The sequence below is a fragment of the Lactuca virosa genome, chromosome 8, assembly GCF_052849685.1.
Source record: "Lactuca virosa cultivar CGN04683 chromosome 8, Lactuca_virosa_CGN04683_v6, whole genome shotgun sequence".
NCBI lineage: Eukaryota > Viridiplantae > Streptophyta > Magnoliopsida > Asterales > Asteraceae > Lactuca > Lactuca virosa.
The window spans coordinates 395,175,864-395,199,335 of NC_136433.1; the positions used below are offsets into that span (position 1 = coordinate 395,175,864).

The 23,472-nt window shown below is 37.6% G+C and overlaps 1 protein-coding gene, 1 long non-coding RNA gene and 1 other non-coding gene across 3 annotated transcripts; 2 read left to right on the forward strand and 1 right to left on the reverse strand.

Moving 5' to 3' along the window:
- The first annotated feature begins 575 nt into the window (after nucleotides 1–575).
- On the forward strand, nucleotides 576–2,313 carry LOC145132989 (uncharacterized). The gene is made up of 2 exons (XR_013718324.1): nucleotides 576–840; nucleotides 1,777–2,313. It is a non-coding gene; the product is annotated as an uncharacterized LOC145132989 (long non-coding RNA).
- Nucleotides 2,314–11,057: 8,744 nt separating this feature from the next.
- Nucleotides 11,058–16,385, forward strand: LOC145132018 (uncharacterized). Its single transcript, XM_079066657.1, has 4 exons — nucleotides 11,058–11,731; nucleotides 12,218–12,644; nucleotides 12,783–14,171; nucleotides 14,475–16,385. Exons 1-4 carry the CDS (start codon nucleotides 11,058–11,060, stop codon nucleotides 16,383–16,385), a joined length of 4,401 nt encoding a protein of 1,466 aa, XP_078922783.1.
- On the reverse strand, nucleotides 11,730–11,836 carry LOC145134983 (small nucleolar RNA R71). Its single transcript, XR_013719465.1, has one exon. It is a non-coding gene; the product is annotated as a small nucleolar RNA R71 (small nucleolar RNA).
- Nucleotides 16,386–23,472: the final 7,087 nt, after the last annotated feature.

Consider the following 23,472-nt stretch of genomic DNA (forward strand, 5'->3'; position numbering starts at 1 on the left):
ATCAAAAATCTTCAAATTTGAAAAGTCACAAATCCAATTTTGAATGGCCATACCAAATTCTCCCCCGATTTATAATCAAAAACGTGATTATAAAGCCTTCAAATGGTCATGAGAATGATCTTGAATGGATAAAAAATTACTATGCTCCCCCGCGACAAAATGATATAACCGATGAAGTATAAAATCCGAAAAAGTCGAGAAAATTTGACTTTATTGCGAAAAACGACTTTCCGAACCACCAAGACTTGATGGAATCCATAATTTTCTGTTCACGAAAAAATATGTGCATTAAAGAATTCAAAACTATTCACCAGCCCTCAAATTTGTAAACTTTTCGAAAAATGGGCTGAAACCGTCACATTGCTAAAAAGTTAGGGGATTAAAATAATAAATCTGCATCACATTCCCCTTCAATTGTAACAGTTTCTGGAAACGGACCAAAATCGCCAAGCTGTGAAAACAACAAGGACCAAAAGTGTCAAATCGTTGAAGTGCCAGGGACCAAAAACGAAAGATTGAGTCTTCTTCCCCAATTTAACATCTGAAACATCTCACTTTCGTAACTTGAAGATAAGAAAACGAATCCAAACAAACATTGATTTTGCAATTTCGTTCCGAGCACAAGGTTTCGCTTTTAGAAATTCGTGCCTACTAGGACTCCGAATTCGAGTCCAATAGTGCGAGTTTGAGACGTTCGTAGTCCCAATCGCAAGGGGTTCGCTACGAGTTGTGCAGATGCGAATCGAGAATCACAGTCAAACCTAATCCAATCATGAGTTCGCTGTGAACGTTTGTGAGACGGAGTGCGATCCCAAAGAAACATTCTTCGATCGTTTGCAGGTTGGTCAATTCCGATCGTTCGCATGTGAAACAATCTCAAAATCTCAATTTTGACTTTTATGGTTTGACTATATAAAACAATGTCAATTGATTGCAAGACCTGAGTCCATATTCCGAGTACCAGTCATTACAATACGAATCCTCAATCATTTATTCCAATTCCGAAACCTCTCAATTATTTGTCTGATTCCCTTCACAATCGTGACCAACGTTTTTATGCAGAAAGACGCTTCCAGTTCCAAACGAGTTCCAAACAAGCCAACACAATCCCTATCGCTATTGAATCGATTTCATCTTTCATTCATAACTTTCGTTTCCACACACATGCCTGAATTTGATTTTCGAAATTGAATTTTGATTTCTGTTCCGATTGGAAGTACATCGACATTAGAGAAACCAGCAATCCGATTGACAGTAAATCGAACTTGAATTTTGATTTTCGAAATTGAATTTTGATTTCCTGTTTCAAATCGAAAATCGATCATGATAATTTCAACAATTATGAGAATAACTTGAATCGGCAAATAAATTCGATCTCAAACCACATGAAGATGTGAAATCACAATTGACGGAAGAACAGAAACGTAGAAAACGACATTGATTTGAATTTGGGCTTAGAATTGGATATGAACAGTAATAGATTACTCGTTTTGGGTCAAAACAGATTGAATCATAATGAATATGGACTTGATGATTGGGCTCAAATCATATTAGATCCAACGAAAATAATGAATTGAAAGAGAATTGGATCAAATTACCACAATGAACAGTAGAAAACTTCACAAATCTTCGTGAACAGAACTTTGAACAAGAACCTTGATTCTTGATATTTGCATATTTAGCCATATTTTTAGTATAGACTTTTATCATTTATTAGCTAATTATTCGCATATTATGGACAAAAGGTACTTAATAATGTTTGAATTATATTTTTAGTCCAGAAGTCGTGCTCGGAAGCAAAAGGAAGCAGGAGTCATAAACGAAAGCTCGGGAATGGAAGAAAGAAGAAAAAGGCTTAATTCTTAAGCTACTCGGCGAGTAGGGTCGTCTACTCGACGAGTAGACACGAAGGTTCGCGAAGAAATACGAGAAGTCCTTGCCGCATACGGATTCAACAAAGGGACTCGTCGAGTCAGTTATCTACTCGACGAGTAGCCCCTGTTTTGAGAAAATTATAAATAGACTTCACAAACCCGAATTGAGGACTCTCTGGCTTTTTGGAGAACTTACTTGGCGACTAAGGAACTTGCTGGAGATCAGAAGAACGTGTGAAGAACCCTAATCCTTCATTCTTAAGAGATTAAGGCACTTTAGGTTTAATTTTCCACTTACATTTGAATAGAATTATGTTAGGTTTATTTGAATTCGTCTTTAAGCTTTCCTACACTGAATCATGAACTAATTTTGTTAGTTTCTGTTTGGGGAAGACAAATTTGCTCCTATGGTTTAATTTACTCTTTTGATTAATTGTTAGTTGGTGATATTGTTAAAATAAGCTTGTTAAAGACCCTTATGCATTAACCACAACTATTTTCTGTTAATTGCTAAGTGATTAAGCTGCATGAACATCTCTTAATTGTTTATCTCATATAATTTATGTGAACACAATACTATATGCCTAGGAATAATGAACATGAAACTAGGATTAATTAGAGAATGGGTAAATTAACGTGTGAGCTTGTGTGATACACCATCAACAAGAGGTTAATTGAATCACCAAATTTAATTAGCTAGCTACAGGTCTTATTTAACCCGAATAATTAACCTAGGAAATTTATTAGTTTAATCAACTGGCCATTGTTTGAATTGATATGTTTTCTAAGGATTAGTAATAGCGAATGCGAATCTAATCACCAGAGTCGGTAACCAATAATAATTAATCTATTATATTATCATAAAAATTAACCATAGGAGTAAATAAGTCGAACCTAAACAGAAACCCTTTTTGATCATTGAATTTAGTTTGTTTTTGTTGGATTAGTGTCTAAGTCCATAACTATTTTGGTATGTACTTGACCCGATTGTGAGCATGGTCCTTTTGGGTTGCCTTCACACTGGTGACTAGACAGGATGACAGTTGAGGAGAGAGGTTGATTAGGGCATAAATATGATTTATTTATTATATTATATGAATAATATATTAATTTGGAATCATATTATTAATTAGTATTTAATCAGAAATTAATTAGGAATTAATTTTGGGATTAAAGGAATTAATTAAAAGTACAGGGGCTGTTTTGTAATTATTTGATAGTTGAGACTTTGGGCTATTGAATCACCTTTATTAAGGCTTGAACGAAAATCCTAGAAGGATCTAGGAGTTTTCGTCCAAGGGCTTAAGGAAAGGAGTCCATGGACTTGCTTAGGCCCTAAGCTAAGGGATTAGGGTTTCCACCTTGAAACCCTAGCTAGCCTCAAGTATAAATAGCACCCTAAGGCACTAGAATTCGACCACTCCTTGGAAAAACCCTAAAAGGGACGAATTTTAGAGCAAGATACCCTTATCTCCTCTCTCCCATATTCATCCTTTCACCTAGTGTGTTTGTGAGCCATTAGAGGTACTACACTTGTGGTACTTGCTTTCAAGAGCTAAGGAAATTCAAGGAACTAGTTGTTATTGCTATATAACAACAAAAGGTATGTATTCTATTCTCCTATGTAGATTTCGAAAATTAGAGGAGAATTCCAGGTTTCTTTTTGTGTTCATAAAGTTGTATGTCTAATAGTGAAAACATAGATCCAATTAGGGTTGCATGCACACATAGGATTGTTTGTATAAAACCTATCAGTGGTATCAGAGCATTGGTTTTTGTTTTCAATTAGATTTTATACAAAAGTATGAATTTGACATATTAGGGTTTATAGCCAATAAACCCTAAAGGCATGATTTTCGAAATTAGGGTTCATAAACCCTAAATTTCGAAATTTGGTTAGGGTTTCCCAAAATCCTTTCCTTAGCCTCCAAGATTTCGAATTCTAGGGTTATCCAACCCTAGGATTTCGAAATTGGCCTCCTCCCCAAGATTAGATCCTAATTTTTAGGGATTTGGATAATGTCATATCTTGTAATTATCTTTTAAGTGTTTAAATTTGGTAATTAAAGATTTTGAATTATCCCATCCCATAATTTCGATTTTTAGGGGATTTAAGGGATTAGGCTAAATTAATTGTTTAATTTAATAGATATCCTCCAAGATTTAATAATTCAAATTAATTGGTTAATTTTGGATAATTATTAAATCAAATTTTAATATTTAAGATTAAAAGGTTTTAATTTTTCTAAAATTTTTTAAACCTAATTGTTTTGAAAAGTTCAAAACTTGCCCTCAAATTTTGGAATTTAAAAGTTGATTAAAAGTTTAATTTTGAAATGTTAAATTCTAAAACCCTCGTATTTTGAAAAAGTTCAAATTACACCCTTATGGTTTTGTTAAGTTAATTAAAAGTTTAATTAAAAGAGAAAATTAATAAAACCACCTAGTATTTTAAAAGTGTAAAATACACCCTATACTATATATATAACATTAAAAGTCTAATATTATATATGTATAAGTAAACAGTCAGTCTTACCGTTAGTAGGCCTCATTCATGAAGCTGGTCTATAAGGGGTGTTTAAGGAAATTGCCTATAAAATGGCGATTGAATGGGTATCCACTCTTACCCACCGCACTCTTGACTAGTGGAGGGTCGTTAGCCGAACGGGTAGGATAGGACGAAACCTTCCATTATAAGTATAATGAAGTACAAAGTAACTACATGCTTTTACAAATTCCCAAATTCTAGTTACTTTAGGGCAAAATGTGAATTTGTATGCTAATCCATGGAATTACACTTCGTACCCTTGTCAAACGTTAGTGGAGCGTGTGTGGTTAACCGGCACACTAATTTGGGATTGACATTGGTGGCGATGGGTGGCTCGATGTTTATCATAGATCAATGGAGTGTGTGTGGCTAACCGGCACATTGATTAGGTGATAGTAGCAATTGGGTGCACCACGTGATTCGTATGGTTATTCACACCTTGTTTGTGATCCTCGGCATCCCAGTCACAAATAGAAGGGCATAATCGAGATTAAACATGCCATTGAAAAGTTCAATGAATCTCAAAAGATCTAGGAGTTTCAATTCATTTAAAACTTAAATTTCTTTTTCGTTTTTCATGGTGGGAATTGGTAAATCGTCATTTACCTACCTTCAAATATTCTGCAACTAGATTACGGCATCCCTCTTCTAGGTTGTAGAATGTTGTGTTGGATCCTAGCCTTGATGTTTCATGTGGGTGTTACATCAAGGATTCTTATCAACTAACTTGAATTTTCTCCCGTTTTGTAGATGTATAAATCTTACAATGGTCTTCCCAAGTCCCTTGGAACAAGCTTTCCAAATGAAGATGACGTTCCACGATACGATCAAGGAAATGAGAGTCATGCTTCACTTCCTCCACCTCCTCCAATTATTCTCCCTGACCCACAAGTTCGAAGGCTTGAAAAGTTCAAGCTCACTCAAGCCCTTTTGGCAAGTAAACACGAAGATGGGAAACCTGTGTGTGCACACGTCTTAGAGATGAAGTCACACATGGATAGGTTAAAGATGTTGGGTGTCGAGATTTCAGGTGAGTTGGCTGTTGACTGGGTTTTTCAGTCGCTTCCTGAATCATATAGTGAGTTCGTTAGAGAGTACTATATGATGAACCATGACGTGACCCTCATTGATTTGACCTATTTGCTTATAGCTGCTGAATCAGCAATGATTTGGCGTGCTGATCAAGCAAATTTGTCTGGTGAATCAAACTCCCAAACTTCAACGAACATTGAAAGTGGTGACATTGGAAATCCAGAAAAGGCAAATTCTGAGATAGTTCCTTGTGCCATTCCAAAAGAGTCCATTTGCTTCTATTGCCAAGAGAAGGGGCATTGGAGACGAAGCTGCCCTATTTACCTGAGAGATCTGAGAGATGGGAGAGTCAAGACGTATGGCTCTACTTCAGGTAAAATCTATTAACTAACTCTATAAGTTCCTATTCTTTGATTCTTAATACATGATGTGACAAGATTACATTTTGATGTTTTTGCAGGATCGAAGAAAAGAGAGGAAGCTTAAGGAAGAAGTGTGCTGAATCTGATCATGAAGAAATGGATTTCGATCGCATGGACTCGAGGATCAGATTTTTGAGCTGCTACTCTAGAGTTAGGATAGATTGATTAGAAATATGTAATAGCATAGTTTTTCAGTTGAATTGCATTGTAAGGACAAATTTTTCCGCAATAAAATAAATTTTGATTTTGTCTTATTTATTTATCCTTGCAATGGTGTGTATGAAAAATTGATGTTTGATTGTTTCTATCGTTAGCAATAATGGATTTGATTCTTAATTATGTTATTTGTGGAAATGTCGAGAATTTGCCAAATAAGGGAAGATTCTCATCGCCCAAGTTTCAGTTGGTCAGAAACTTGGAGTCATGCAACTTGGTTGCGTGATGAATGAGAAACTTCATATTTGGAAATTAGACTAATTCTTTGACAAAGTGTCATGAGAAGGACTAGGAGATCGAGTACACTAGGTTGTGCATTGATCAAGTCCACCACAAGAGTGATAAAGATATTCGTCATGATTTACTAAAGTTTAGTAAATATGGTTATACTTATAAGATTAAGTATAATTCTGAGTTGATTGAAAGAGTTTCAATCAATAGCAGAACGAATAAGAAGAATCAAGTAGGCAGAAAGATAAAAGTTTCTCTATTCTACGAAGAAAGGAGAGTACCTTTTATTGTGTTTTATGATAAGTCTTAATGATTAAGAACCATATCTCAATTGATCCTCCAAGTGAGTCTTAGTGTATTTGTATGTCTAAGAAGAGGAATCGAGAATTGTAGAAATGGTTAAAATCAAGAAGTCAATCATACTTCGTTCCAATATCAAGTCTTAGAGTTATATTTCAAGATTGTGAATTGAGTGACAAGTCTTAAGTAGGTTTATAACACTCATCAAATGTGGAGTTTGGAAAAGGTTTTCTTATTCTTGCACATTTGAAATTGGTAAGTTGTGCTGTCTTGGATAAGACAAAGACCAACTAGGACCAATTATGTGAAGTGTTTTGTCTTGATAAGAACTACACTAACTCTTGAATATTTGTTTTGTCTAGGAAAGGTTCCTGACAAGAGAATCATATATGTCAAGAGGTCAGTGGGAGTCTCAATTGCCTTGAAAAGTTTCAAGAACAAATCAAGAATAAACCGATAGTTAATCACTAGCACACGACTTGAGGTTGGCGACCTATCGTGTTGATATAATTTTGTTTCTGCGCCATTCCAGATGAAGTCAACTATGCAATATGAGTTCTATGAATTGATTTCATAAAGGCAAGGCACCCTAATCAATGGAAAGTACATTGATAGGAAAGGGTGAACTACTCAACGACCTGGAAGCAATGGTGGGCATTCATGCTACCATGAGGCAGGAAATCGAGATTGAACAAGTTCAGTCCATATGAGTTAGATTTGTCACGAACATTGTCTTACGATTATTGTTATGACAAATTCAAATGGATAGGAACACATACACTTTAAAATCTAAGTGTCATAAGGTCTCCCTCCTTCATGAAAATGATTTTGAGGAAATGCTTTCACTAAGAGAGATTTTAAAGAAGATAACAATTGTGATAATTGTATTCTTAAATTCGATTATGATTACGGAATCCCTCTTCATAGTTCGAATTGTGAGATTTGGCAATTAGTCTGAACATCTAGGACTTAGTAACATAAATTCTAAATTGTTTAGACACACATGCGAGCTATCTAAGGAAAGGTGTATGAGCTTAAAAAGCTTAGATAAAGGCTTATCAAAGCATTAGATATTAGAAATATGAACTTAAGGAATTCAATAAGCATTGTTTTCTAGAAGTTCAAGTGTTTTCTGAATACATGTCAAAGCTAGTGGGAGCATAAGTGTTATGCTTGTATGGAAATAATCATTGTGTTAGTGGGAGCATGATTATTATTTCAAGTATTGCGAGTTAGCAATATTAATTATATAAAACAAGATTAACTTTGCAAAGTTGTAGGGGTTGAAAAGTTGTTTTGCTATAATTAAGGGAGAGAATATTATACTTCGTTTCAAAATCTAAAAGCTTAGATCAAGAAATGTTAATAAAATTTAGTCAAGGATACATAACACGTTCTCAAAATTCGATTATGATTACGGCATCCCTCTTCATAGTTCGAATTGTGAGAACATGGCTAACAAAATATTATGGCAAAAGACTGATACAGTATCATATCTTTATGTGAGACATTATGCATCGTGTCCAATACGCTTTGGGTATAGGATCGATTGCATATGCTGTAATATTTGACCATTCTAAAATTTTCCAAATGCATAGGGCATTAAGAGGGAAAAAGGACTAGAATCAGTTTTGACTAAAATAATTAAACAACTATCAAAGGACGATCTGAGGTTCACTGAGGATTTGTCGCTTGTGAGTAGTTGGAAGTATAGTACTGGATGGACTATATTGACATTATTATGAATAGATAAGATTCTATTAAGAATGAGTTGTCATATGGCAAAGGAAATGTTTCCATTAATGGGAGTTGGAAATTAAGAATTTATGTCTAGATTAGAAAATTTTGTGCGAGAAGGATGTTCAAAGGAATGTACTTTGAATGTGAGACTTCACGTCTATGGAATTGTCTTGTAACAATTTCCGATAGAATACCTTGTAATTTCATTAACCGAGTCTTGGTGACTTTTGTGCTATGACATTACGAAAGAATCATTGCATAAAATGTTAGAATCTGACATATTCTAAAAGTGGCAAGAATTTGGTATTCTTATACTAATAATAAGGATTGGGGATTGTGAAATGAGTTTCATTGTAAAAGTTTTTCAATTGATCTATTTCACAAAGTATGGACCATAGGAAACCAAAGTGTGCATGCTTGGAGCATGGGACAGTTGTGGTTATAATTCGAGTAATAAGTTGATTTTCTGAAACAGTAAGCAATGAATAATGAGTAATCAATATGGTGTTTAAATAAAAGTGTTTTTATTTACGCTCAAAAGTTTTGGGGCCATATAGGATTAATATTATTATTGCGTTTCACTTTGCATGTTTTGACTTCCAGAATAACTGGGTTATTCGAACCTCCACAGTCGGTCATACGTTGGAAGTAGGTATGAAGGAAGACTGTCATGAATCTGTCTGCAGATTGTCTAAAGTGTTTAGACATAACACAAGTTTGCTGCAGAGTTCATGAGTGCTTTGGTAAGATTAAAGTATTGGATTAAACCCACGCTCACTTGAATCACTTCATGGATTTATCACGGGTGATTAGTGAGACGATAACATTGTATATTCTTGAAACCGAGACGTGTGAGTTGTTATTTGCTGGTCCGTTGCACATTGATGATAAGTAAACACACCAGTAACTTGGTGTTATAAAACTTATTGTTGTGTGTGATTCGATTAGTAGGTGCAAGCAAGCATTTGAGTCAAAGTTTATCCATTCCTTTTACCCAAAGTGGGATAAAAGCGATATATGTGGGCCCCTCGATGATTTAGTGATGACAAAGGAAAGTGCTCGGCCGGGCCAGGACTGATTTGATTTGTTCAATTAGTCAGTCGTCATAAATCGGAAATCGGGAAACGACACATAGACTGAGAGAATGATTTCAATCCATGTCTCATGTCTATACGATATCTCATAGAATGGAGGAATATATGATCCCTTATCTAAAGGACACGCGTATCTGATAAGATCAGAGTTTACAGCGGCTTTTGGAAGCTACGATTGCTGATCAGGTTCTGAATTCATACGCGGAATAGTTATTAGACTTATCCAAGTGGGAGACTGTTGGATTAGTGTCTAAGTCCATAACTATTTTGGTATGTACTTGACCCGATTGTGAGCATGGTCCTTTTGGGTTGCCTTCACACTGGTGACTAGACAGGATGACAGTTGAGGAGAGAGGTTGATTAGGGCATAAATATGATTTATTTATTATATTATATGAATAATATATTAATTTGGAATCATATTATTAATTAGTATTTAATCAGAAATTAATTAGGAATTAATTTTGGGATTAAAGGAATTAATTAAAAGTACAGGGGCTGTTTTGTAATTATTTGATAGTTGAGACTTTGGGCTATTGGATCACCTTTATTAAGGCTTGAACGAAAATCCTAGAAGGATCTAGGATTTTTCGTCCAAGGGCTTAAGGAAAGGAGTCCATGGACTTGCTTAGGCCCTAAGCTAAGGGATTAGGGTTTCCACCTTGAAACCCTAGCTAGCCTCAAGTATAAATAGCACCCTAAGGCACTAGAATTCGACCACTCCTTGGAAAAACCCTAAAAGGGACGAATTTTAGAGCAAGATACCCTTCTCTCCTCTCTCCCATATTCATCCTTTCACCTAGTGTGTTTGTGAGCCATTAGAGGTACTACACTTGTGGTACTTGCTTTCAAGAGCTAAGGAAATTCAAGGAACTAGTTGTTATTGCTATATAACAACAAAAGGTATGTATTCTATTCTCCTATGTAGATTTCGAAAATTAGAGGAGAATTCCAGGTTTCTTTTTGTGTTCATAAAGTTGTATGTCTAATAGTGAAAACATAGATCCAATTAGGGTTGCATGCACACATAGGATTGTTTGTATAAAACCTATCAGTTTTTATGTGTTTTCAGCTTTTAATTGAATAGTTAAGTTTTAGTTAAGTTTCTAGTCTTGCAAAACTAGAGAAACCCCTATTTTCTATTACTTGTTTTTAGTTAATTCTAGTATTTAGTTTTAATTTTCCGTTTCCTGAGTTCGACACCCTATTTATTTAACTACACCACAATTGATAGGTCCACTGCCTTTGTGTGTCAATTTTATAATTAAAAGTAGGATTAAAACTAATTGAGTTTACACACATCAAGTTTTTGGCGCCATTGCCGGGGAACGGTTCAAAAATTAGCACTAATTTCTAGCTTTATCGATCCTTTGTGTGAGATTTATCTTGCACAAAGTTATTTTTAGGTAATTTAGTTATTAGGATTAGTTTTCATAGTTTTCTGTTTTAGAAATTTAATTAGATTTTTTTTTGTTTCTGCCTTGAACTCGCCGAGTGCAATCGACGCTACTCGGCGAGTCCAGCGCTGTTTCACAGTTTTTATTTTTATTTTCTTTTTGTTCTTTTTACGCGTTTTTCTTACTTTGGTTACAGTTGTTACATGACCCGAGGATCCAATACGTCTTTGGTTCCTCCACTTGAAGACCCGGAGTCCGCTCTAAAGAAGAACAAAGGAAAAGCCGTTGGAGAATCCGCTTCTTCAAAGAACTCACCTTTGAAGAATCTCAAATCCGTTTTTAGCAAGAAAAAGAGTAGCAAATCAGGAGCATCCAGCACCTCTTCCTTGGAAAACGAAGACCCAATCAAGGAAGACATCGTGAACGAGTCCGAAAGAGAAGAAAGCGAATTTGAAGAAGGTAGCGATCTAGAAGGTGACTTTGACAACACCATGGCGAACATCGATGAAGTTCCCATGGGCGAATGGAAGAAGAGGATACGAGATGATACCAGCCCGGGACTTGTGCAACCCGCAATTCCTGCGACTGCCACTTTTGAGCTTAAGGGTCACATACTTGCTCAACTCAAGGAGATCCCCTTCTACGGAAAAGACCACGAAGATGCCTATAAACACTTGGATGAAGTCAATGATGTGGCTGATTATTTTAATGTTCCAAATGTGCCTCGCGAAACCCAACTGCTTCGTATGCTTCCAGTGACATTCAAAGGTGCTGCAAAGGATTGGCTCAAGTCACTCCCTCCCGGATCCATCACTACATGGGCTAAGATGAAGGAAGAATTTATTGACCAGTTTTGCCCACCTTCGAAAATAGCCAAGTTGAAGAAAGATATTGCCAACTTTGAACAACAACCTGGAGAGTCCCTTTATGAGGCATGGGAGAGATACAAAAGTCTACTAAGGAATTTCCCACATCATGATCTTAATAGCCAACAAGAAGTCTCCATTTTCTATGATGGAGTCAATGTAACAACTAGGCAGCTCCTTGACTCGCAAGGACCCCTCACAAAGAAGGCACCCCTGGTGATCAAAGAACTAATTGAAGAATTCTCTAAGCATTCTAGAGAATACCACAATCCAAGGAATGATATGACCAAGGGATCAGCTTATGCAGCTTCTGAAGATTTGTCGGCAGTTATGGCAATGTTGAAAACCATGGATAGGAGGATGGATAAAATGGATCAAACAATCCATGCTATTCGGGTAGGATGTGAGAATTGCAATGGGCCTCATCTAACTAGAGATTGTGATTTGGACGAGAACGGGAATAAGAAAGTGCAAGTATGTTATTCTAGTGGTGATAGATTTGATGACGATTGGCGAAAACCTAAGAAAGAATGGCTTCCTTATGATGAGTACAAGAAAGCGAGGGAGGAGAAATATAGACAAAAGGCAAGGGGTTTTTACCAAAAGGAGGAGCCGGTACAAGAAAAGAAACCAAATCTAGAAGAAATGCTCACTAAATTTGTGGCTGCATCCGAGAAAAGACACAATGACCACGATGCTGCAATACAAGATACAAGAACAATATTAAGGAATCAGCAAGCATCTATTCACAACATTGAGAAGCAGCTGGGGCAACTTGCCCAACAAATGAATCAAAGAGCACCGGGAGAACTTCCTAGTAACACCGAAAACAATCCAAAAGGTGCACATATAAATATTGTGACAACTAGGAGTGGAAAGATAATAACTCCTCTAGCCCCTATTCAGAACGAAGATCCGAAACCGGTGCAAGAGAAGGAGGCAGAAGGGCAGAATCAAGATCAAACCCAGCTGAACCCAGACCCGACTCGCCGAGTCCACAATATGGACTCGACGAGTCCGACACCTGATTAGAAAAATAAACCTCCTGTTAAACCATATCAGCCTCCACTGCCATACCCAGCCCGAGCTAGGCAAGAAAAGAATGAAGAAGACTACCAGAAGTTTCTAGAACACATAAAGGCTCTTCAAATTAATATACCATTCATAGAAGCGGTTGCTCAAATGCCAAAATACGCCAAATTTCTCAAGGATCTTCTAACTAATAGAAGGAAGATGGAAGAAGTGAAGAAGGTGGTCCTAAACGAGAACTGTTCAGCTGCTATGTTGAACAAACTTCCTAAGAAGAAAGGAGATCCGGGAAGTTTAACATTGCCCTGCCAATTTGGAAACTTGGCCACCATTTACGCGCTAGCTGATTCAGGGGCAAGTGTAAATCTCATGCCTTACTCGTTTTTCAAAAAGTTAGATCTCCCCGAGCCAAGACCCATTCGTATGGCAATCCACCTAGCAAACAAAATGGTTACATTTCCTAGAGGAATTTGTGAAGATCTTTTGGTGAAGGTGGACAAGTTCGTGTTCCCCGCGGACTTTATAGTTTTAGACATGGAAGCGGATCCCCAAGTCCCGATCATACTCGGAAGACCTTTTCTTAATACGGCAAGTGCTATCGTCGACATGCGAGATTCTAAACTTACCCTTCGGGTAGGAGATGAATCAGTCACATTTGGAGTTGATCAAGCCATGAAGGATGCAAGGAGTAGTGATGACACGACATTTTCAATTGACATGTTGGAAGAATTGTTGGAAGATTGGAAAGAAGAAAAACCAAGCAAGTCCACCGTCTCATTTGAAGAAGAGTTTGATGCTGAAAGGGACCTGATGGAGTTAGAAAGACTGCTCGAGGAAGCTGAGTATGACGAACTGATCAGAAGTGCAGAAAGACCGACTAGCCGAGTAGCCTCGACCGACTCGGCGAGTCCATTCGAAGAAACCCAAACAGTCGCGAAAATTACAATGGACTCGACGATTCCCCTTACTGGACTCGACGTGTTCAGCATTCAGAACACAAAAACTGAGCTCAAGGCACTACCAGATCACTTGGAGTACGCATTTCTTGAAGATGGCCAGCAAAAACCTGTAATTATAGCTGCTGATTTGGCCGAACATGAGAAGAAGAGCCTTGTGGTTGTACTAAAGAAGAGGCAAGGTGCTATAGCATGGAAGATAACCGACATAAAGGGAATTAGTCCGGCCTATTGTTCCCACAAAATCAACTTAGAAGATGGATCAAAAGTTGTAGTACAACGCCAAAGAAGACTCAACCCGAACATGCAAGAAGTTGTGAAAAAGGAGGTGGTGAACTTACTAGATGCCGGAATCATTTATTCAATCTCCGATAGCCCATGGGTGAGTCCGGTACAAGTGGTTCCGAAGAAAGGAGGCATGACGGTAGTGGCTAATGAAAACAACGAATTAATTCCAACAAGGACGGTAACCGGGTGGCGAGTTTGCATCGACTATAGGAAGCTAAATGAGGCCACATGCAAGGATCACTTTCCATTGCCTTTTATCGATCAAATGCTTGAGAGGCTTTCCGGTCATCTTTATTATTGTTTTCTCGATGGGTTTTCGGGGTACTTTCAAATTCCAATCGACCCACAAGACCAAGAGAAGACCACTTTTACATGCCCGAGTGGAACATTTGCATATAGACGCATGCCTTTTGGGTTATGCAATGCACCAGCCACTTTCCAAAGGTGCATGATGGCTATCTTTCATGATATGATCGAAAAGTTTATGGAGGTTTTTATGGATGACTTCTCGGTTTTTGGGTCCTCTTTTGAAGATTGCTTGTCCAACTTGGATCTAATGCTAGCAAGATGTGAGAAGACCAACCTTGTTCTCAATTGGGAGAAGTGTCATTTTATGGTGAAGGAAGGCATTGTGTTGGGTCACAAGATCTCTAAAAAGGGGATAGAGGTGGATAGAGCAAAGGTTGATACGATAGCCCATTTACCACCTCCAACAAATGTCAAGGGAGTAAGAAGCTTTCTAGGCCATGCGGGTTTTTATCGCCGGTTTATTGAAGATTTTTCAAAGATTGCTAGGCCCTTGACTCAATTACTCTTGAAGGACGCCCCATTTGATTTTTCCAAGGAATGTCATGAGGCATTTCATCTGCTAAAGGAAAAATTAACCACTACTCCTATCATGATAGCACCAAATTGGAATTTTTCTTTCGAGTTAATGTGTGATGCTAGTGATTATGCAGTGGATACTGTTTTAGGGCAAAGGGTTGATAAACATTTTCAACCAATCTACTACGCAAGCAAGACATTGAATCCTACCCAAGAGAACTACACTACTACCGAGAAGGAGCTGTTAGCAGTGGTATACGCTTTTGACAAGTTCCGGCCATACTTAGTATTATCCAAGAGAATCGTTTTTACCGATCACTCCGTGTTGAAGTATCTATTTGCCAAACAAGATGCAAAGCCCAGATTGATACGTTGGGTCCTACTTCTACAAGAGTTTGATATCGAAATACGCGATAAAAAGGGGATGGAAAACGTAGCTGCCGATCACTTATCAAGACTAGAGAACCCACTTTTGGAGAAGTTAGAAGAAGATAAAATTGGGTATGATTTTCCCGATGAGTATATCTTGGTAGTAGCGGGAGAAGTGCCATGGTTTGCGGATATAGCAAATTATTTAGCAACCAAATACATCCCAAAAGATTTGACTCGCCAACAAAAGAAGAAATTCTTTTCGGAAATTAAATACTACTTTTGGGACGAGCCATACCTTTTCCGAAGCTGCGCGGATGGAATGATAAGAAGATGTGTATTCGGGAAGGAAAGTCAAGAAATTTTGGCACAGTGCCATAGTGGACCCGCCGGAGGACATCATGGAGCACATTACACCGCGAAGAAGATTTTTGATATTGGGTTCTATTGGCCTACAATTTTCAAGGATGTTGCTCAATATGTCAAGGAATGTGACTCATGCCAAAGAGCGGGAAATATATCATCCCGAAATGAAATGCCCCAACATAGCATCCAAGTGTGTGAAATATTTGATGTGTGGGGGATTGACTTCATGGGACCCTTTCCCGTGTCTAAAGGAAATAAATACATCTTGGTGGCGGTTGATTACGTATCTAAATGGGCGGAGGCACAAGCATTACCCACTAATGATGCTCGGGTGGTGGTACGATTTTTAAAGAAATTGTTCTCAAGATTTGGAGTTCCTAAAGCTCTCATTAGTGACCGGGGCACTCACTTCGCCAATGATCAATTAGCTAAGGTGTTGCAAAAATATGGTGTCCAGCATAGGTTCTCAACATCATATCATCCACAAACAAGTGGCCAAACCAAAGTAACAAATAGGGCGTTAAAAAGAATTTTAGAGAGATCGGTTGGAGGTAATCGGAAGGAATGGTCGGAAAAATTAGATGATGCACTTTGGGCTTTCCGAACAGCTTTTAAGACACCTATTGGTACTACATCATATAGGCTAGTCTATGGAAAAAATTGTCACTTACCGGTTGAAATAGAGCACAAGGCTTATTGGGCATTAAAGGTGTGCAATTTTGATTTGGCTGAACTTAGAACTAACCGGTTAATGCAAATGAATGCCTTGGAAGAGCTTAGGAATGAAGCTTACACTAGTTCCTTAATTTACAAAGAAAAGACCAAGAGTTGACATGATAGAAGATTGAAAGGTAATAAAGACTTTAAAGAGGGACAAAAGGTGTTACTCTTCAATTCAAGGCTCAAACTATTTTCGGGCAAGCTTAAGACACGATGGGATGGTCCATTTACAGTAAAGAAAATCTTTCCACATGGAGCTATTGAGCTAATATCAAAAGATGGAACTCATTTCAAGGTTAATGGTCATAGGGTGAAAAAATATGAAGAAGGAATTCCAAGGAATGAAGAACTTCAAGAAGGGCTGCTACTGGAAGGGATTACAGAAACGTAGATCGGGAAGGAGTCCAGCTAATGACTCCTTAAAAAGAAGCGCTTCCGGGAGGCAACCCGCGTTTAGAGTTTGCTTTCTTTTCTTCTCTTTTTCGTTTTTTTTCATTTTGCTTAGGATTTGTTTTCATCAATCTTCTTCTATGTTCAAAATGATTGCTTGAGGGCAAGCAATGCTCAAGTGTGGGGTGGCATACATTTCATTTTACAAACTCAAATTTTTCACAGAATGAAAAACTCGACGAGTCTCTAAGGCTACTCGATGAGCCCATTTCAGAAATCCCGAAAAATCGCTGAATCAGGCATCTACTCGCCGAGTAGGTCCGCCTACTCGACGAGTACATATATTTACCCGAAAAAAAAAATTATTACATTCTGTAAAAGAGGGGTTTTTACCCTAATTTGCAAACACTCAGCTATTCATACGAGCCGCCTCCCCATACTCGACATGCAAACACTCTCAAGCATCCATCTTGATTCTTCTCTTTTTCTGCAAATTCAACCAACAAGGTAACAACTTTAGCTCTTAATCCTTTACATGTTTCGATCTTTGGGGTAATAACACCTTTAATTTCTGGAAAATCCCGTTTTTGGGAAGACTTGGATTTTAGGGTTTTGATTTTTGACAAATTAGGACGTTTTAGACGTAAATTTTTACATTCATAGACTCCTGGAACATTCCGAAGCAAACCCCTGCAACAATTTATGGATTTGGCCGGTTAAATTCATCAGAACGGATTTTGGACTCGAGCAGTTCGTCCTACTCGCCGAGTAGTTTGTGGACTCGGCGAGTCCATGCTGCTGATGCCCAATATTCTGCCATTTTTAATACTTTAGGTATTTTGTTTGTGGTTTTCTTGTTTCTTTGCTGTTCAGGAACCATGTGTAAGAGAGGTCAAAGCTCACGATGAGGCAGTTATGGGGACATCCCATGGTTGACTTTTCCAAGCATCACCAACAAGTCTTCACTCACACGAACCAAAAGCAAGTTGGAGGCTTTGAGGCGGAAGGACATATATGTTCCTAATGATTTGGACTGGTCCTGGATAGGGCAAACTGGGTTGGAAGAAGCGCTGAACCATTATCTGGTCAAGTCTTGTGAAGTTAATGGGGTACAAATAATCTGTGACGGGTGGAGTCGGTTGTTTAAGTTGCAAGAGCCGGTATATCAAGAGCTATGCTGGGAATTCTTTGCTACCATCTCTTTCCGTTGTGGTGATGACTATTATAGTCCAAACATCATTTCATTCTGCCTTGGAGGAGAGTTTCGCTAGTGTAGCATGGCAGAGCTGGCGTGGAGGCTGGGAATTTATGATCAGAATGAGATCATGTCCGAGACTTTTGAGTCATTTTTGGAGCAGTGTCACAAAGACTTGCCCGAGGGTGTGGTTGCCTCTACTTGGTGGAACACCATTGCCAACCAAGTCTACATCCCTTCATCCGCTCAAGAGGGGATGATCCGATCCCCGATTCATCGCCTAATACATCGTCTGATCGCGAGTTCTATAAACATGCGAAAGGATGACGATAAAGTCCCCACTCTCGACATCTTCTACATGTGGAGTATTATTACTCCTAATGTATTTTGCAATTTGCGATATTGCATGGCAAAATACTTGGCCGAGGGGGCAGTGAAAGAGCGGGTGACTTCAAAAATCAATGGCGGCATGTTTGTGACAAGGCTCGCGAGAACTTATGGTATTTTGGACCGACAAGAGGCACGAGCATTGACTATGATTCCTAGTCCTCCCTTCACCACAACTTTATTTAGGAGGGCTAGGATCATTGACGATTATGGAGGGGGCATGTTAGTATTCCAAATGATGATGAAACGTTGGTGCCGGAAGAACCGGGAAGGAGGGTAAGGCGAAGGAGAGAGCGGGTGCCACAAGACCCACCGGTTATTCCGGTGGATGAGGAGCTACCTATGGATTGGTATAATGTTGAGCAGCGAAGGTACCAAGACGACCTCGGGCGGGGCGTGAACTATGTCAATGAGTCATTTACTTATTTATTTGAGCAAATGCATTTTGCGCCAAGGCCCGGGCCCGGATTCCTGTATGTGTCCAGTTGGGATGAAAGGGTGCAAGCGAGAAGAAACCAAGCGGGCGGAAGTGGAGCCGGAGGAGATGAGGACGAGTAGGAAGATTGATGCTTTATTGTGTTTTTGATGTTTAAGACTATTTACTTTTCTTTGTTTTGGGTGTTGAACTTGTAGGATGTTTACGTAGGAATGTGTTTTCTTTTATCACTTGTGGTTGTTTTCTCTTCAGGTTGAAGGATTGGATGCATGCAAGAGTCTCAATTGTCAAGGTTAGAGTGAGGATCGGGTCTAGATGAGAATGTGCATGAGTTTAGGGTCGAGTCCGTTCTCAAGGAAGGTCTTAGAGTGTTATTTGTTGAAGAAAAATGAAGAAAATACACTGAGTTATCATACCGAGCCACATCAGAAACGGAACCCAAAAGCAGCATATTTTTATTTTTCACTCAGCGATGGACTCGCCGAGTGCACATTACCTACTCGACGAGTCCGAGTTTGAAGAAATTTTGGAGCAGTTAAAGTGAAGATCAAAAGGTCAAAATCCCAAAAGTTCAAAAGTTGAAGATACCTAAAAATCAAAGAAAATCAAAAAGGAAGAATTCAAAGAAATTAAAGTTCAAATTATCAAGGAAGTGAAGAATTCCAAAAAGCTCCATAATGGTATCGAAAATTGTAATTTTTAGAATATGTATGCTTGGGTTGCTCAACCAAAAACACCTTGAGACTAGGAGGTTTTCTGCAGATGGATTCGGAGGGATGCATAAAATGAGCATTGTTCAAAAGAAGTGGGCGAGTGTTTATGAGGATTGTGAGTATTTAGGATGAGGGGGGTCGTTTAGGAAAAATTTAGACACAAATGCACGCGTTGCGGTCTTGGCATAATGGCTGGGTTTGATTGGGATTGTCTTATGTGATATTAGTGTGTTAAATTTCAGTTTTGCTTGGGGGCAAACAAAAGTCAAGTGTGGGGTATTTTGATATTTGCATATTTAGCCATATTTTTAGTATATATTTTTATCAATTATTAGCTAATTATTCGCATATTATGGACAAAAGGTACTTAATAATGTTTGAATTATATTTTAAGTCCAGAAGTCGTGCTCGGAAGCAAAAGGAAGCAGGAGTCATGAATGAAAGCTCGGGAATGGAAGAAATAAGAAAAAGGCTTAATTCTTAAGCTACTCGGTGAGTAGGGTCGTCTACTCGACGAGTAGACAGGAAGGTTCGCGAAGAAATACGAGAAGTCCTTGCCGCATACGGATTCAACAAAGGGACTCGTCGAGTCAGTTATCTACTCGACGAGTAGCCCCTGTTTTGAGAAAAATATAAATAGACTTCACAAACCCGAATTGAGGACACTCTGGCTTTTTGGAGAACTTACTTGGCGACTAAGGAACTTGCTGGAGATCAGAAGAACGTGTGAAGAACCCTAATCCTTCATTCTTAAGAGATTAAGGCACTTTAGGTTTAATTTTCCACTTACATTTGAATATAATTATGTTAGGTTTATTTGAATTCGTCTTTAAGCTTTCCTACACTGAATCATGAACTAATTTTGTTAGTTTCTGTTTGGGGAAGACAAATTTGCTCTTATGGTTTAATTTACTCTTTTGATTAATTGTTAGTTGGTGATATTGTTAAAATAAGCTTGTTAAAGACCCTTATGCATTAACCACAACTATTTTCTGTTAATTGCTAAGTGATTAAGCTGCATGAACATCTCTTAATTGTTTATCTCATATAATTTATGTGAACACAATACTATATGCCTAGGAATAATGAACATGAAACTAGGATTAATTAGAGAATGGGTAAATTAACGTGTGAGCTTGTGTGATACACCATCAACAAGAGGTTAATTGAATCACCAAATTTAATTAGCTAGCTACAGGTCTTATTTAACCCGAATAATTAACCTAGGAAATCTATTAGTTTAATCAACTGGCCATTGTTTGAATTGGTATGTTTTCTAAGGATTAGTAATAGCGAATGCGAATCTAATCACCAGAGTCGGTAACCAATAATAATTAATCTATTATATTATCATAAAAATTAACCATAGGAGTAAATAAGTAGAACCTAAACAGAAACCCTTTTTGATCATTGAATTTAGTTTGTTTTTATGTGTTTTCAGCTTTTAATTGAATAGTTAAGTTTTAGTTAAGTTTCTAGTCTTGCAAAACTAGAGAAACCCTTATTTTCTATTACTTGTTTTTAGTTAATTCTAGTATTTAGTTTTAATTTTCCGTTTCCTGAGTTCGACACCCTATTTATTTAACTACACCACAATTGATAGGTCCACTGCCTTTGTGTGTCAATTTTATAATTAAAAGTAGGATTAAAACTAGTTGAGTTTACACACGTCAGTTCTAATCCGCCAAAACACCAATAATCTTCAATAACTTGTGTAGAAAATCATCAAATCAAGAACTGATTCTTCAAAAATCAATAGATCTTCAAAGACCCTCTCTGATACCACTTGATGAGATAAACTCTTTAAGATCGATAAGATTCTTAACAAGCAACTCAGGAACACTAAGTAAATAATAACACAAGATGAATCAAACTGATGTCGAATGATTAATAAGCCACAACCTCAGAAAAACTCTATGAAGAATTGATACTGTAGAGGTGTGGTAGGGTTACAATAATGATATGAACGACAACTTCTTTCACGGTGCATGCATGCACTATATATATATACTATAACCCTAATAAATAACGGTTGGACAGGCCCAATACCGTATACAAAGTGGACTAAAGCAAAAAGCCCAATGACACACTCTTCTATACCCAACAATCTCCCCCTTTGCGTCAATTGAGGCGAGAGAAATCTACTGTTGTGCCTGTTTTGTCTTCTTCACTATCTTGAACAGCTTCGGTATTCAAGATGTGCTCCAAACAGGTAGTGGAGAACAGGTGTTTGTCGGGTAAGGCGAACAGGCAATTTTGGTTCTCTCCACGAGTGAACATCACTGTGAGATATTTCGTGTCTATTTTTCCCATTTGTATCTTGTTCACATCGCTTGCTTTACCAATTGGTTTGACAATTGGCTCTTTCCTCAAGGCAGAGGCGAATCCTTCTTTCACTTCATAGTCCAAATAAATAGACCGAGCACCTTTAGCTTCATAACTTATAAGACCACCATTGAGTTAGAAGGGAAACTGTAGAACTGAAAATTGCCATTAGGGCCACGAACAAGACTTTTGGAAAATCATAAAGATGTTCGTGCAAGAGTGTGCCAAAGAAAAAGAAATAAACCAAATTATTTATTTGGGATATTAGTGATGTCATTAGAGACACGAAACGGATGATCCCAGGTACGAATCTCTTCCTTCAAATTCAAGAGAGACTTAGAAGTGTCTGTGTGGTTTCCCGTAGAAATACGATCAAATACTTATTAAGAAGCATTGAAAGGCATCTTTTCAAAATTAGGATATAAGGGTGGCTTTTAGCTTCAACCAAACGTCGTATCTTGATATAAGACCGAAAGTTGGGTGAAGTACTTGTGTGGCCTGTGTAGCCTACAACATCAAGTAGGTTGGAATCTTTTTCAATGACTTGGTGAAATAGAATAAATCTCAAAAACAAACTAAAACTATATATTTTGGGAAGAAATGCCTTAGTTTTAGACAATTTCATAAAGATCTCAAAAAAATAAAAGAGATTTCTTGGTACATACCACATGAGTGGTTTCGTCAATACATGGGTGAAAAACAAGAACATTCAATTGTTCACCATCAATTCATGAAAGGTATTGGATTGTGGGTTTCACTTAGATCATGGTGAAATGAAACTAAGATCACCAACACAGATGTTGTGTAACCGTAAACCTCAGTGGTACATGCTGAGAATCTCAAGGGTTACGTTCATGGAATCGAAAATAATGAAGAAAAATGGTAAGGTGGTTAAAGAAGCGAAAGTACCTTTGCTATACGAAAGTGACCAAGCAGATAACTCTTAACTCAATGTGAGAAGAGTAAGGTAGCTCATGACTTAATTGAATTTAGCAGCCTGATTGGGAAGAAACGATTTGTATATATCGAATCAATAAGGCTTCACTTTAGAGTCATCGAGGCTTTGGACAACATGCTGCAACATGCATCTAGGGACACTTAGCTAGCATATAGATTAAGAGTTGATACCTTCCCCATGATACATTGTTGAGACAAGCAACAATTGTATAACAATCTAGTTTAAACAAATTAAAAGAAAATATTTTTGCATTTTTGATATGTCTGAAAAAGAAATAAAAACAGAAAGAAAAAATATTTTTGTATTTTTGATTTTTCTGAAAAAGAAATAAAAACAGAAAGAAAAAATATTTTTGTATTTTTGATTTTTCTGAAAAAGAAATAAAAACAGAAAGGAAAAATAGTTTTGTATTTTTGATTTTTATTAAAAAAGAAATAAAAACATAAAGAAAAAAAATGTACAAAAAGTATACATAAAGTGTCAACCGAACGTTCACCTTTTCAAGGATGAAGCGAAATATACCGAGCGTTCGGTACAATTCGGTGCCAAAAAATTCGAAACCGAAATAGACCGAGCGTTCGCTCTATTTCGCTTGTTAAAATTTTAATGAGGCGAAAGCAAAAGTTATACTTATAGAAGTGAAGGTGATTTCGGTACAGATTTGGCTTCCATCATTCCTAAGCCTTGGAGTATTCTATTGAAGGTTGCTTCAGGCAAGGCTTTTGTGAATATGTGAGCCAATTGATCAGCGGAACGCACGAAATGAATTTCAACGTTACCATCTTCCACATGATC